This window comes from Daphnia magna, linkage group LG4 (assembly GCF_020631705.1).
Source record: "Daphnia magna isolate NIES linkage group LG4, ASM2063170v1.1, whole genome shotgun sequence".
Lineage (NCBI taxonomy): Eukaryota > Metazoa > Arthropoda > Branchiopoda > Diplostraca > Daphniidae > Daphnia > Daphnia magna.
The window spans coordinates 12,188,664-12,204,959 of NC_059185.1; the positions used below are offsets into that span (position 1 = coordinate 12,188,664).

Genomic DNA, 16,296 nt, shown 5'->3' on the forward strand with positions numbered 1-16,296 from the left:
GGGAGTTTCCTTTCTTTCATCTCAGATCTTGAAAAAAGGTTGGGAAGCATGGCCGGTCGAAGGCAACGACGTGACTGCAATGCGTCTGTAACTATCACTCTCTCCAGCAGCCTTTCTCAGGTAAGTGTTCTGTACTCAATTGCAAAGTGTTCTTCATCTCATGTTAAACATTTCCTCTAGCCTTGATCGGTTTTCTCAATTTTGATCCAGAGCCCGATTGCAACATGAGAGCCAAGGTAAGAATTTAATATTCTATCTTTCATTTCCTAGCATGTCTGTTCAAGAAAATCAACATTAGTTACTTGAGCCTGGCATGGTAATTTAATAACCGAACTTGTCTGAATAGTGGCGCAAGAAGCGGATGCGTAGGCTGAAGCGAAAGCGTAGGAAGATGCGCGCCCGTTCAAAGTAGAATCTCTGTACTGCTGTGAAGGCGCGGAAGCAATCGACATTCGATTCGTTGAGGTTATTGATTTACTCAAATATAAACTTGGATTATCACCTTAATTTTCGTTTTGCAGGTAGTTTTGAATTAACTGAGATACTTTTACCACACGATCGGCTATCAAACATAACCTTTATGAAATCCTGTGATTGTTGTAATCATGTTGATGTGTTGCAATAGATTTCTTCATCTTAATCTGAAATTAATTTCTCAATGTTTACCATTAATCTTTGATCTCAATTAGTAGATAAGTGAATCATTCCTACTCCCACACTCACACGATCTCTAAGGATTAAACACACAAGCAATTCGATGTGTTTGTTCGTGATATTAGACCAGTTAGAGAAAAATGAACTTGGGATTGAATACCATGATGCACTCTGAATACTTCATCGATTGGAATCCATTAAATCCTCCATTGAACAAAAGCTTCCGTCGGCTAACGCTTCTAGCCGTTTACAAGGGCTTAGTTTCTATGTCCTCTACAGTGAAATTGCTTCAACTTCAATGGAAGACTCTCGTCTAAATGGATGCGTAAGAGCTCAACTACCTACGCACTGCAATCCATCTTATTTTCGAAGCTCGTGTTTTGTTTGAGATTAAAAACAGGAATAGAGCGTGCTGCCAAGGCAATCGTTTTTCGATAGATTTACCTCGATATAAATAGCCTCCGTTCAATAATCGAGCAGCACATCTCCAGCCTCTGTACTAAGCCTGGTGTTATCGTTTCCGCTGTTCCGTGCCAGCACGTGACGTCTTTCTCGCAGCCCTTTCAAAATGGGAATAATAAAGAGACATAAATAAACCAAAAATTAAGAATCATATACAATTGCTTACCAAACTCAAAGTGTTTCAGCAGATTTCCCCTTTTCCTTTCCTAATTACATTCAAATAGAGAACTTGTGATCAGTATAAACTATCACAGTTATTTAGCATTTCCTTCTTTGTTGCTTGCCACACTCATAAATGATGCACACGTGCTGTACAGACTTATCTACCCGCACGTTCTTGGCTGTGTCGTCTTGGGACAACCGTCCAAAGGAGGGCGACGGGACCGAGACGCAGATGATCTCTGAATGTTATATAAGGCTGCTTTACATAGGAATGGCGGCGAGGGTGTATATAACTCTGGGGAATCGGAAAGAAAAAAATCTTTTGACGTAAACGATTCATTCGTCTATATAGTCTCTCGTTTCTCGTGAGATAAAAAGAGAAACAACGTCGTCACTGATGACTGTGCTCATATCTTTCTGACACCCAGGGAGCGGCAGCCACAGCAGGATCCATCTTTTTTTGTTTTTATGGACCAAATGCGACAGAGTGGCCACAATGGTTTCCATTTTCCCCGCTATTCATTTGCTTTCTCGGGTGGCGAAATTGAGAAATAAAAAAGGGCCGGGGCTGATGTGAGATATGCTCCGTTTGTGCACAGAGGCTATTATTCATGGCCATTCACATGCCGGGCTAATATAAGAGACGACGTCATTGCCAGTTTATCAACAGTGACACAGCGCTGCTTGCGAATCTATGTATAATCATTTTAGTTCCGAATGTATGTCTAGTATAAAATAGCGTCAATGTCACTAGCCTTACGCGACGATACACGTCGCCCATAAATTAAAACTGCGCTATATACCGACAACAGCGAGTCCAGTGCGCAAGCAAAGCCCAGACGAGTTCCTTTCTCCTTTCCGGGCTCGAGTTGGGGGAAAACTTCTGTTTATCTTTTCTCTATTGTTGCTATCACTGGCTAATGGACGGTAGGCAATCACGGGAAAGATAACCTGTTTGTTTGTTTTTTTTTTAAATATAAAAATTGTTTTTATTTATATTTGTATGTTGCAATATAGTACATGTTTTAAAACACTTTTTTTTTTGTTGTTTTTTGAAAATTTACATTACAGAAGATACGAAGACAGATTGACCGGGGGATGGAGTTAGAGTATCAAATAAATATGTAGGGCGTGGAAGAGTGTGCTGTGTAGGTGCGTGGACGACTGGGAAAACACCATGATCGATAGCATAAAAAATGATTGATGATAATTTCAAAATATATACACACACCTAATAATCCAGCCATTTAATTACTTGTTTTCATTGGATTAGGAATGATAATTTTTTAAATATTTAATAACAGCAAATTTAATTTTTTTTTTTGGGGAGGGGGCTGAATGGATAGCCTAGTAATGTTTTATATGTTATCTCGTTAACCTGTCTGTGATGATTCTGTCTCGACAAAGGGGGCTCAGTCATCCCGCAACCCTTTTGAATTTCGTTCGGGATTGGGGAAGGTGTTTCCCATATAATTCCACCCACGCAAATTAAAAGAGAATTGCGGGACGCGATTGCCAGAGACAGAATTACCCAAAGAAGCCATACTTGACGCGCAGCCCATCAAAACACTTAAAACTAACGTGGCAAATACATAATTATCTTTCAGTTACAAACAAAATAATAATAATGTTGGGCGACGTTTGTTTATCTGTGGCGGCCACACCCACATAAAAATGACTTGCTTTTTTTTTAAACAAAAATGTTTTCGGCAAAGAAAATGCTAAATCATTTAAAAACTTAAACAAATTTAGAGATCACGAGAGATATAATTTAACGTTTGAATCTTCCCGTTAAAAACGGGAAGGGCTGAGAATAGAAGAACTGAGAAAGTCGCACGAGGACGGATGCAGGAGTAGAACAAATAGGAAACGAAATTCTTGGCCGAGAAAAGCAAAGCAAATGGAATTTCTTATTTAATTAACAAAGAAAAAAATTTGACTCTGATTTTTAAAAAAATAAATAAGAATTTGCTGCTGAAAGTCGAGGTGCTGCCATTTTTTTTGGCGCTAAATGTTTAGATTTTTTGAAAAAAAAAAAAAACATTTTCGTAATGAAAACAATAAAAAATAATTAAATTAGTAAAAATTGGGCTCACCTTTTGTTTTCCCTTAAACAAAAAACTAAACCAAACTGGGGTTTTCAGTATTTAAAGCAGCACCTCGCACCTTCCCTAGCTGAGATTATTCGCATCGCGTTCGGTTTCGGCTCGACTTTGATTGGCGTCGGAGCCGTTCGCCTGCACCGCCACCGTGGCGCTGCCAAACGATATCGTCGAAATGGCTTTCTGAGACGACGTGAGACTGCTGGCGGCGGCTGTCGTCGTCGTGGCCGTGGGTGTAGTGGCATTAGCGAACCGGCTGAGCGAAGTCATCGACTGAGTAGCGCTACTCAACGTGGCCGGCGGATGGCTAATGCTACTCGCCAACGGCTGTTGGCTGTTGCTCGGCGTGGCCGCACCTACCCCCATTCCTCCTACACCTACCCCGCCACTGCTGCTGAATTTATTTAATCCTCGGTGGTGATCTCCACCTCGTTGCACCTGTCAATTGCAATTAAAAATTAATATTATAAAAAAAAAAATCGATTGCGTACGCAAGTCTTTCATTTCAATTCATACCCCACTTCCGGGCGTGCGGACGTTCTTATACGGCTGGAAGAGGACGATGTAGACTTTTGGAACAAAGAGACAACCAAGAGCGACCGAAGCGCTTATATTGACGCAGACGCAAAGCGTGGCCGTCTGAATCTGAGGATTTTCAAACATCAAATTAGAAAAAAAAAGACTTGAAACAAAAACGAGTACATGCACGTATGCAAAACGTGCATACTTTATAATCGTTGTAGGTGCCGAAGTAGATGGCGACGAACGCCAGCCACACGATGCAAGTGCTGTACATGGTGAAACCAATGTATTTGGCCTCGTTGAAATTTTCGGGGATTTTGCGCGTCTTGAAGGCGTAAAAAGTGCACAGGATAATGAGCAGCATGTTGTAGAGCAGGGAGAGAACGAGCGACAAGTTGCTGACGCCGCACGTCAGGACGGCCGTCAACGGCTGCGGATGCACCTCTTTGGTTGCCGGACGTTCGAACATGAGCCAAACGAGACTGCCGCCCAGTTGCACGGACGCCAGGCCGCAACAAATGACGATCTGCGACTTGGGCGAAGTGTAGGACGGCCGCTTAATGCCGGCCTTTGAGCCGCGGTTGAATATCCTCGAGATCCTGTTCGTCTTCGTCAGGATGGAACTGTAGCAAAGACACAGGGCGAAGCCGAGCCCTACCCGCAAGACGCTGCACGTGAACATGTTCGGTTTGGCCAGGATCGGGATGGCCATCAAATAGCAGAGCAGAATGCCCGTCAGCAGCAAGTAACACAATTCCCTTCCGGACGCCATGATCATCGGAGTACTGCCACATTATTATTCATTTTTATTTAATTGTTAATTTTAAAAAAATTTCATTATTAATCATTTGTTCGAGTAATTCAAAGTAGAAATAAACCTGTTGTAACGCAAGAAGACGGTCAACGTGAACAGAGTGGCCGTGACGCCGAGGGCGGTGAAGACGAGCGGAACAATAGCCCAGGGGCTGTCCCAGGTCAAATGTTCGGCGGGTATCTTGTCGCAGCCGTTGTGGTCACGATTGGGGGCGTAGCCGGGGGCGCAAGCTACGCACGTGTCGTTGAACGAGTAGCTGTCCTCCCGACAAGACACGCAGCTCCAGCAGCATTGATCCTGCAACGTTGAAACACCAAAGACGTTAGTTTTTTTTTTTTTATGCACCTTTTTTTGTGTCTTATTCGAAATCTCTTTTTTTTTTTTCTTCCCTAGAACTTTTATTGAATTCCCGCAGTGAACGTTTGGGCTGTGTCCAATAAAAGGGGAAACGTTGTGGGGAAAATAAAAAAAAAAAAAATAAATAAAAGAAAAAGCCATAAACTTTTTCATTCTTGTTTTTTTCCTTGGCTGGATGTAAAAAGCTGCACACACAATAAAACGCGCAACGATCAGGTGACAAAAAATCAAATAATTCTATAGATATTTTATCCTAGAGGAATTCAATTTGATGCCAATAGACATTCAATGTTATAGGCCGACAGCATTGCCGCTTTCCTGCAACAATAAAAGCGTTTTTTTTTTTTCCTTTTCTGCTAGATTTATTAATTCTGTGTATACAAACGATACGTTTCCCTCCTCCTTCCCACCCCAACAATGTCACCTGAAAGTTTCGAATGTATCCGTTGGGGCAAGAGTCGCTGCAGATGGATCTTGGTATAGTCCCCGTGGTGCTGTTTGGCCAGGCCAGCATGCTCATATTCAGCACCAGCCTTAAAAAAAAACAAAACAACAAAAACATAAACAATAAAAGAAAAAAAACGTCACTCCTCCAAGCCAAATATTGTGACAATGTTTTCTTGGCTACCGAATCAAGTGCCGTTCACGAGGATATCAAGCAGTAAAATGTCATAACGTCAAGTATCGTCGTCAGAGGACGTGCAATAAAAAGAAGCTGCTAGATATATTGTTTTTTTTTTGGGGGGGGGGAGGGGTAGGTGGAGGAAAAGAAAAAATTGAATGCGATACTCACGAAGCGCTCCAATCGCCGATACGCACGTAGTCATACTTGCTGCCGTGACGTTGGTACTGATAAAAACTGTAGCTGCCATAGGCGTCACCGTCCTTGTTGAACCGGACAGGCTGACCCTGAGGACCTATTGGTTCGCGGGCATTAAATTGTTATTTATTTTTTGTTTTTTTTTTTTTTAAATATATTTCGATGGATTGAAAGTAAGAAAAATCGTACCGATAAAGTTGACGTTTCGGATGTACTTGAGCAAATTCCTGCCGGACGGCGCCGGTTTGAGTTCGTCGCACAGCTCACGAGCGTCGGGTCCGCACACGTCGATGATCATACGGTGAACGGCGTGCGCCATAGCGTAAACAGCATCCACTGAGCGAATCGATGACGAACAAACATCAAAGAATTCAACGGAAAAATGAAAATATTTTGAAAAAAAAAAAAAGACATCAAAGACTTTGACATTTTGCAGCGATGTCACACGATATTATGCGTCAATCCCTACACTTAAAAAGAAATAAAATCAAACAAAAATTAATTACTACGAAAATAGAAGATATGTTCCCAGCGTATCGTGCGCTCCATGTTTTCGTTTTATAGACGGGGCAAAATGCAATGGAGAGTTGCAGTTGGGAAGATGCAAAAATAATGCGCTGCTCGGCTATTGCGTGTACACATTCAATGGTATATCGATCCAGCGCGCAGGGATATAATGGCTCGTTGGGCATAACGAAATTTTCGATTGAATCGGTGAACTTTTCAGGGGAATTACTCAATTCACCCAATGCCGGAGAAAAATAAAAAACAAAACAAAATAACTTGATCGAAGAGAGTCGAACCATTTGCAATTTCGCACCTTTCTCATTTGTTTTTTGTTCCGTCCATTTCGACAATTGTTTGGCGCATCCAGCCAATCCTCAAAGGCATTTGGCCCAAACTTTTACATTTATCCTTCATCTTACAATCGTCTGATTGATTCGAGAAACTGGTCCCACGCAAAAAAACATTTTCGCCCGTTAAACCACAAAGTTACAGCCGCCGGAATGGAGAAGCCAAACACGCAGAATAGTAAATGAATAATATACATCTCTAGAGAGAAAGTCCTTTTTTTTTCTCTATCTCTTGTTCCATTTTCTCCGTTACAAACTCTCCCGGGAATGAAGATGAAAAAAAAAAAATTAAGTCTGCAAAAACTTTAACCGACGCTCAGCTGATTGGATATTGTCGCAGCCGCACAAGACACAAAAGCGGGCCAAAACAGTGGCAAGTTCGATGTGCTCGTCTCTTAATGCCAAAACTGCGCCTTGACTATACACGCGAGTATTTTCTTTTGCTTAGACAGATGATAATGAATCCCGTTTGTTTGCCGTCGCCATTTTTGCGAAATACATTTTGAATGTAATGCTCGTTTTGGAACAGACTGGGGGGATGTAAAAATGAAAGGCATTGTAGCGCACGCTCCACAACATGTCGCATCGAAATCTAATTAACGGCTGCAAGTCGCCCTAATCAGCGGGCAGAGTGTAAAGCGAATCCTCTTCTATTCAGCCTCAAAACCACAATACATTTTCCACGCAAAATAGTTTGTTTTTTTAAATAAAGAAAATTCAAGAGTCTTTACTCCATTGGCGGGTATGAAATTAATCAAAGTGGCGCCTCCCTTTAAAAAAAAAACAAGTTTCGTCAGAACACAACCAAAAAACCAAAGTACAACTTCCTAACTTTGATGAAACAAGAGGCCGCCCTTGTTCAAAGACTTCAAGAAAAACAAAAACAAAAAATAATTTTTTTAATGAAAAAAGAAAATGCAAATGAGGGATGACAACAACTCACCGACAAAAGGCACGAGACCTTCTTGCTCGTAATAAGTGAGCTTATCTCCTCCTTTGCATTCGGGCAGATTCGTGCCGCCCGATGCGCTCGTGTTGAACCTGCATTTGAAATGCTGTTCCCAGAACTGGCGGAACCAAGGATTGCGGCAGTTGTAAATCCGAGAGCCTTTGACAGCGTTGCGATAGTATTGATTCTCCCCGAATCCGCTTGCGTTGGCTGCCGCACCTGCCGCCAGTCCACCGCCGCTGTGATTAGCCAATCCGCCCACGCTGCCGCACACTTTCGCCGTTTTCGGCCGCAGAGCTTTAAAGTACGTATCGAAACCTGGTCCGATCAAACGACATTTAGCCTCCCATTTCAAATTCATTAAAAGGCATACATTTCATTCGTTCACGTCTTTTAATCGAAATCTAATTGGCCTCGTTTATTTAGTCCATTGCCGAGTACCGCCGACAGTGGAACATCGTTAGCCAACAGTCCCCCATGGCAACCCACACATTTCCCTTTGATTAAATCAAAACAAAAACAAAAATTTTGTTTTTCTATTGATTTTCAACTGATTAACGTTACAAAAGTTTCCGTTTTTTTTTTAAATTATTCAACAGGAATAAATTCTCCCCGAGGCAGAAATAACGACGTACATCAGGTGTTTGTTTTTTTAGTTGCACTTTGAATGATTACCTCCGCACTCCTTTTATTTTATCGTATAGCACAAGTCGCCTAGGGAGTCGACTTAGTTCGGAAGGTAAAACTAGTTGTGCGCGTGCTGCACTGCAATCTAAACTATTTAGCTGTTAACTGCATGACGTTCGAGAAGGGAAAATGAAAACAGAAGAGAGTATATATTTACCAGCCAATGAGGATCTTTTGGGTAGGATGGTAATGGCTCCTTCAGCAGCGAACTCCTGATCCCGCACCGGATGCAATTTGGCTCCCCACGAGTCACTGCCGACCCAAAGGAATTGGCCCGTTTTGTTGAGCCGCATCGTCGCCGCCAGCATTCGCCTGTTTATTTGTGTTATCACATTATTTTGTTTATGTTTCTCCTCTAATCTTATTCTTTTCGACTTCAAAAAAGAAGGGAGGCTCTTCTTGTTTTGTTTGGTTTTAAGGCGATGCGCAATACGGCGACAAGACATTGATCAATAATCTGCCATCATTTGTGTGTTAATGTTAATCTGATCAAGTAAGGCGCGAAATGAATAGTGCATCATTTAGTTGGGCTTGAAGAATGTGTGTCTCTACACGATAAGATTTCGGGGGGTTATTTATTTATTTTTTTCCCGCACATTTCCCCTCCCCCGTTTCTACGTAAAGACTTAAGCAAGACTCCATTATTATCTGGTATTCCCAGAGTTCCTCCTTCCATCCCCGCAAGGCTTTTATAAACTCGCCGTCGGCCGGAAATCCTGCCATTGTAGTAGATGATGATGCCGCACTACTTCATCATGTAATATTTTTTTTTTCTTCAAGGATTTGGATCGTGCCGTCATGCAGTGTGTTATTGCCGTCGGCAGACCATTCATCAGAAACTCACAACACGAAGGCCCCCCCCAAAATAAAAAATGAACCAATGAAAAGAGAAAAATTGACGAAAGATGTCCCAGTTACGTCCATAACAGGTCGATGTAGAGTTTTGAAAGAAAGACATCAATAATGATACCTGGTTTCGTCTTCGTCGGCAAACATGACAACGCCGCGAGCGCTGGATTTCTGAGACAGACGTTCGATGATTCGATCGTAATCAGCGTCTTCGGCTCGTCGCAAAATCTTCTCCGACACGGCGATGCAAATGCCCGCCGATTCGGCCAACGTCACGAACGAAGCGATTCCCTGCAAAATTTCCAAATGAATCAATTCAAATATTTCTGTGGAACGAGCCAGAAATTTTTAAGAAAATCGATCTGTTTTTGTTTTTTTCTTCTTTTGCACTCGATCGCTGATGAATGGACCTAATGGACAAGTTGGAAAACACGTTCAACTGAAACTCTCTTTGATATTGACGCTCCTCTTACCCAAAGGTCTTTCGGAAAGACTTTGAATGTAATTCGATTACGTATATATATAGCCAATCAGCGATAAGAGTGCGTACATCCTAGTTAAGTAAGCTGACATTCTTTTTTTTGTTTTCCTCCATCTTGTTTGCTTTCCAGTGACAGGGGTCAATAAAGAGGCACACTGTGCATGTGGATCTACAAATATTTGCTAAAGATAAAGGCCCGAAAACGGGTCGAGCACAACGCATCACTTAGCGCTAGGAAAATAGACACGAAGCGCAGACACACGAGAAGAAGATCGAGAACGAAGAGCTCCCCCATCTCAAAAAAGGTTAAAGAAATGGGGATCGAGACTATTGTCTACGTGTAACACACACACAAGATGTTTAATGAAACTTTAGTTCCGTTTCTGTGGGACTCGAATGTCTCGCATTTGTTTGGCTGGAACAATAAGACGCGAACACAACACCCAACTTTTTTTTGGGGGTTCGGCCGTTTCTTTCGGTTTAACGAACGTTTCCAAGTGACTTTGCATTTTGTTGTTTGAATGTTGCCAAGTTTGGATGAAAAATGCGAGACTGACCTTTTCGCCGTAATCGCCTTCGACGGCAACGGTGGAGACGTACTTCCAGCCGAGTTGACGGACCATTTCAACCAATGCCTGCGCCTGGAAATTATCTGGCGGGACGACGCGGCTGAAATACTCGAAACGCGACTTGTCAGACAATTCGGCGCTGGTTGACGCGTAACTAATTTGCGGAATCTGTTTACATTACAAAAGAATTCAATTTAAAAAAACAACAACAACAAAAAATTTAAAATTATTAGAAAATTAATTATCCGGATTAGTTTTGAAGAAAAAGAAGATGAAATGTAAACTTTAGTTTGAAGACAAGTTTTAAATTAGAAGGTAGTTTAAACTTTTGAACAGAGGGAGACGGTGAAGCACAAAAATTGGTCTGCGAAACTTTGGAACTTTGCTGCATTGCTCACACAAATCTTCACCCTGACAGTGCCAGAAAAAGTTGTCCGTCTTGTCACTTCAAAAAAAGAAACATTTCTATTATTCAAAGGGGAGGTGCTACACGTGGCAAACCTTATTGATAAAAACCTAAATAAAGAAATATTTAAAGAAAACATTTTTTTTTTTTAAAGGAGAACAAATCAAATAATAAACAAACTGCTGCGTGATTCTTGAGCGACGTTGCCAAAAATAAAAATTGCGTGTCTTCCCAAGACTGTCTCTCTATTTCAAGCGAATGAAAATCTAATAATCTTTAACCACACCTCAATAAAGGCTTACAGCTCGTCTTTCTTTAATGTCATTAGACAGGAAAATGGCTCGTTAATAATAGGCGGCTAAAAGCACTTGACGCCCCGTTTTTCTTCCTGATGTAATAATCTTCATTTTTTTATTTTTTTTTTTTGGAATGGCACGGATAAACGAAGTAGGTTATTTAAACAGAAACATTTCCTACCCTGCCCGTCGAATCTCGTGCGTTCACATTGAAGTGGATAAATGGTGATTGTGAGGCCCTCCATCATGGGCCAGAGCCGAGCGCAACAAAAAAACTCTTTCACGTTCTTTATGCATTCGCCATTTTCTAGTTTTTATTTGAAATGTTGTTTTTTTTGCAGTGTCAACAGCCGAGTCTATAGATGTTAGTGGCAGTAGCGTGTAGTAACATCCATCCAATCGATCGGTTATCAAAAGTGGAGACACAACTTGCGAGATTGTCGCGCAGCTCTTTCCATTTCTTTCAGAATAAAAAGGTCCTTAACATTTCTTTCCAAGCTAGCCAGTAGTTTTCAATAGCAAACAAGTCTTTTCATTTCCCGCCTTCAATAAAGGAGAGAGAAAAAAAAAAGGGGGGGGGGGGGTTCTTTGATGTATGAAAAACGTTCCAGCGTCAACAAAAGAGGAATTTCAGATTGTGTCCCCGCCCTTTCTCATTTGACCGGGTTTCAAGGAAAAAGGCAGTTTGATTGCGTCTTCCTATGTTTCACCCTCCTCATCACTTTGGACAACCTTTAAACGCGGACAAGCGTCGCCTGCAATTGCAACAAAAACGGGAGAATAAAAAGAAAAAAAAAAGGGAAATACCTTGAATAGGCGGAGAATATTGGCCACCATGATGGACTCTGTCGAGAAACTAGCGCCAATGACGCCCGTGATGGGCTTGTGGGGGACGTAGCGCGGGGCGTCGCCAGATTCGCACTGGTACTCGGAAGCGTCCTAAATAATCCAATCCGGATTTCCAGCAGGACATGAATTATAAAATAAGAAATAAAAAGAAATTTTAATTGCATTTCCTATCGAATGAAATGATGAAAAATTACAATTTGCCATTAGAAGACAGGAGCAAGGCAAATATAGAACACACGTATACTGCGCCTATGGGCTGTGAATGACAGCCATCAGGTCTGACGTTCGAGACTCGGCTAAACCCACAATTTTTTTCTCTCTTTTTGCTGAGGATTAGGTGGATATTATTCCACTTGAAATGCACGACGAAAACTCATCGACATCTTCATTTCTCCTATTTGATTTATTTTTTTCTTATTCCATCTATCGGTTATTTCTTCAGATTTTTGATTGCTTGGCGTGCTGTATTTACTTCCCTTTTCCTTGGGAAAAAGAAAAGAAATGAAAGAAGTTCGCTTCCCGAGAGTCAAATCGACCCGTTTCTTCGGCCGTGCTCAAAGTTTCACGGAAGTCATGGTGGACGTGACGAGTATAGAAAAGACAAGAAGAGCGTAGATGGAAACTAATAAAAAAAAAGGGGGGAGAAACTGCGGTTGCTGTTGTTTGCGGGACTGATTGTTGTGGAGCTCACACATCACGTCGTCCCGTTTCCGTGCAAAACATTTCGAGATGATGCACAACCATTTTCATGGGATTTTTATTTTCTTTCTTTCTTTCTGCGCTATTCCATCCGCAAAATATTGGATCCTAAAACAACAATCGAAACAAACAAAAACTGTCAACGGCCGAATCCGAAATTGACGGGACGGCCGCGTTCTCCTTAACAATTCTCCCCCATTTGACTTTGGTCGAAATCTTCAGTGGATCGAGTGGCAGGGCGCGATCGATGGATGTGTGCGTTCAATTTTGTTGGATGCCTTTTGTTCGATATTTATGGGCGTTGTCGCCAATATTTCTACACTCTGCCTACACGAAGGACTTGATGATTGTGAAAATATAGAAAGAAAAAAAAAAATAGACAAAAGGAATTCGTGAGGGCAAGACACACAATGAACCATCATCGTCCAACGACAACGTTCACCTCTTTTGTGTGCCCCCCCCTCGTTCGTCTAGCGTTTGTACAACAGACGCCTTCCGGCTGCAACACTCGAGTCACAGTCTACTTCCGTTACAACGTCACACACACACACACGCACAAAATATGTTTTTTTTAATTATTGTTATTCCCTTTAAAGTTATGGAAATCAGACGAATAGATTTAGGAAACACGTGAAAAAAAAGGGGGGAAGAGAGGGAAAAATAGGCGCAATGCTAACGATCGATAGCCAATGGAAGGCATCATTTTTTTTTTTTTAAGAAACAAAATTAATTTTTAAGAACGTTTTTCGAAATTTAAATGCCAAATTATATTCGAAGGGATTTTTTTGCCTATTCTTTCCACCCATTAGCTGATTGATTCGGCTGCTGTTGGAGGGCGCCATCATCGCATATTGATGACGTTCCAATTTTTCTGTTCTTCTTCTTCTTCTTGAAAGATTTCATTTTCTTCAAAAGTCCAGCCTCTCCATACGACAGGATGTATAATGCACTGGATAACCCCTCCCTTTCTCGGATGTGTATTAGATTTTGATAGAAAGCTTTTTTTCTTGCCTTGAAAGATGGGGAAGGAGTGAACTGATCGATGATGGCAAACTTTGATAGCAAAGAAGAAGCAGCTCTTTGTCGAGCGCATAGATAGAAAGTCCCCAGAATCACCCCCCCCCCCCACTTTCAACCCCTCCCGTTCTAGTTCATCGAAGAGTTTGAGTGTGTGTCAATGGAGAGAGTGTGTCTAGAGCTGGCCAAGCGGATGAAAAGCACGTCGGATGTTTCCTATCTGCCCGACCAAAACAACGTCCCTTGCCCCCCCCCCCCATCCAAAAGAATCCGAAAATGAAAGATTAAATGGTCAATTTTCGTCATTCAATTGCCATAAGGTTCGATACGATCAGAGCAAATGTTGTACGGCCTCAAGACACAGCACATTGTTTGTCCGCGATATGAAACAAATAATAATAAAATAAGAGGACGAGGGGCGACAATATTTTTCATCGGATGGGACCGTTGTGTGCGACAAAACGAATCGGGAAATCCACGCTACTTGATGAGATTCGCGTACTGTACATCTGGATTAGACGTACGATAGAAATAAAAGAATAAAAAAAAAAATTGGTTTGCTAATATCAATAGGCCAGTTGTCAAGTTTGCCGATGTTTCCCACAAGATCCGCGGAGACAAGCCTCTTCTTCCGCATCAACGCGTTTCTCGTAGAACTTGATTGTCTCTGTAAATCATTTTCGGGGAGGGGTGTCTGTTTCTGTAATAAACAAGGGAATGATATTGAAAAAAAAGGGGAACGTACGAGTTCCGCATGTCTGCGACTAACGCCTCCCAGACCGCAATCAAATCGACAACAAAGAAAATTGACATTTCAAAATTAGCTTTGCCGTTCATTAAAAAAGAAAAGAAAAAAAAAAGGGCTCATCTCTTTTTTTATTTTTTATTATTGCCATCCATCCCGACGGCCGCGTAAACAACACGCGCAATTCTTTTATTTATTTATTTTTTTCGATGAGAAATGAGTAAAAAGACGCGTCCTATTTCTCCTTGTTATATCAAGACTCAATTCCCGACGTCAGCTCCTTAAAGCCTTCCCCTTTTGCTAAGGCCGTTTGGCTGCGCTATTATTGTGTGTGTGTGTCTGTACACAAGGCTGTCAGTGACGTGCTAATGGGCGCTCCTAATTCTTTTTTAGGCCCTACCATCTCACAGTTAGACTGGCCAAACTCGAACAAAAAAATATCATAATAAAATCCATCTAGTGGCTGTGCAAACGCACACATGAAACTGGACCATTCGTTCCAGTTAGGAAGCAGTCCATAACACATTAACTCGTGCGCTACCTTTTACTTTTTGCAACACGGATGCGCAGAAATCAAAAAAGAAAAACTGAACTGACGAGCAAAGAAACTAAAAAAAAATACGCGGATTCCCTGCGGCGCTTATTGCACCTTCCGTGTTTCGACATGTGTTTGGTGTTTACTCGTTTTCGTGCCATTTTCATCCGTTGAAAAACAAAACAAAAGCCAGCGGCGGTTATAAATAGCCGCAGGCGAATGTAATTTGAAAGAGAGACTCGAGATTTAAAAACGTACCTTGTTCATGTAGGAGCGGACGAATTCCATGGACTGGTCGAGCGCGTGCGTATCGCTGGAACAAGTGTCCAGGATGACGGCGCCGATGGTGATGTTGGGCAGAATGTGCGGATCGTCGTTGATGAGATCCAGGGCGTAGAGCATCGCCTCCAAACGCTGGATGCCTTTCTCTTCCTTGATGGCTCCGCACGGAAATTCCATGCCAATGCTGCCGGCAGCGCCTCCGCTTGCCGACGCTCCGTCCGTGGCCGCGTGATCAGACAGCACAAGGTGCTCGTGCATGGGGAACAATCCGCCGAAAACAATGTCGCCCGGAATGCGGATCAAATGGTGCGCGTATTCGCTTTCACGTTGCGGCCGCTGATGGCCGGCCGCTTGCTGTTGGAAAGTGAACGTCAGTTGAGCCGACACCGACCGCAGTGTCACTATCACTAACACCGACAGCATGAGCCAAGCAGCGATGACACGATTTCTTCTTCATGGCTTCGGCCGTCTCTTTTGCCCAGTCATTCGTTCAGAATCAAAACAATAATGAATTATGTTAATTCACCACTGGTCACACAAAACACTGACAAAAATGACGTGTTCCTCCAATTTGAGCTGAAATTGTCCAAAAACCAATTAAATGATTCATTTAAACAAAATAAAACGAGGGTGGGGTGGGGTTGGTAAAATAAAGGAAATGGATGAAGATGATGGAAGTATTGAATGAAAATGGGGAGATCAAAAAAAATTAAGAGATTGGCTGTAAAGGAAAGAGGATATAGAGAGAACAAGTTGAGTGGGAGGACAAAAGGAAGGATCCTGCTGGCCCACCTTACGCCAACCGACTGCCCGTTAACAAGGTGCGAGCAGTCGCGGATATTTCCTTGCTGGATGCTGCGCGCTATTCCCTTTTCTTTTTTTTTTCAGAGCCAGGATATCATCATCAACCGAGAAAGAGATACGAACAACTCGGGCACGCCATCTGCGCCGGCGCGGATTCTTTTTTTGTTTTTTTTCACATCCGCTTTACTTGAAAATGGAATAAAATATTCCGGGGCGTAGCGGGTCGCTTCCGGAAATGTAAATTCTTTGTTTGAGACGAAAATAAAATTTTTTTCAGACTACATTGACGTTGAAAGATTTCCAAGATTATTGGCCACGTGACGCAAATCCGGATGTTTTTTTTCTTTTTCAGTCACTTACAGCAATGACCTGAAACAAAAA

At 42.1% G+C, this 16,296-nt stretch overlaps 1 protein-coding gene and 1 long non-coding RNA gene across 11 annotated transcripts in view; one reads left to right on the plus strand and one right to left on the minus strand.

Moving 5' to 3' along the window:
• The first annotated feature begins 21 nt into the window (after positions 1-21).
• Positions 22-640, plus strand: LOC123470972. Its single transcript, XR_006644663.1, has 4 exons — positions 22-120; positions 181-236; positions 347-465; positions 522-640. It is a non-coding gene; the product is annotated as an uncharacterized LOC123470972 (long non-coding RNA).
• A 1,636-nt stretch (positions 641-2,276) lies between these two features.
• The window catches only part of LOC116920203 (metabotropic glutamate receptor 7), a 33,462-nt gene continuing 19,442 nt past the window's right edge, over positions 2,277-16,296 (minus strand). For 9 of the 10 annotated variants that reach the window (XM_045171681.1, XM_045171680.1, XM_045171679.1 and 6 more), the window contains 13 exons: positions 15,088-16,284; positions 11,792-11,923; positions 10,271-10,450; positions 9,354-9,523; positions 8,541-8,695; positions 7,691-8,014; positions 6,083-6,229; positions 5,867-5,990; positions 5,498-5,606; positions 4,781-5,013; positions 4,108-4,687; positions 3,897-4,025; positions 2,277-3,818 (listed from right to left, as the gene is read on the minus strand). In XM_045171681.1, coding sequence (XP_045027616.1) covers positions 3,450-3,818; positions 3,897-4,025; positions 4,108-4,687; positions 4,781-5,013; positions 5,498-5,606; positions 5,867-5,990; positions 6,083-6,229; positions 7,691-8,014; positions 8,541-8,695; positions 9,354-9,523; positions 10,271-10,450; positions 11,792-11,923; positions 15,088-15,534 — 3,099 coding nt within the window. In that variant the 5' untranslated portion in view covers positions 15,535-16,284 and the 3' untranslated portion in view covers positions 2,277-3,449. The remainder of the gene's footprint in view (positions 3,819-3,896; positions 4,026-4,107; positions 4,688-4,780; positions 5,014-5,497; positions 5,607-5,866; positions 5,991-6,082; positions 6,230-7,690; positions 8,015-8,540; positions 8,696-9,353; positions 9,524-10,270; positions 10,451-11,791; positions 11,924-15,087; positions 16,285-16,296) is intronic. The other variant, XM_045171675.1, reaches the window with a different exon arrangement.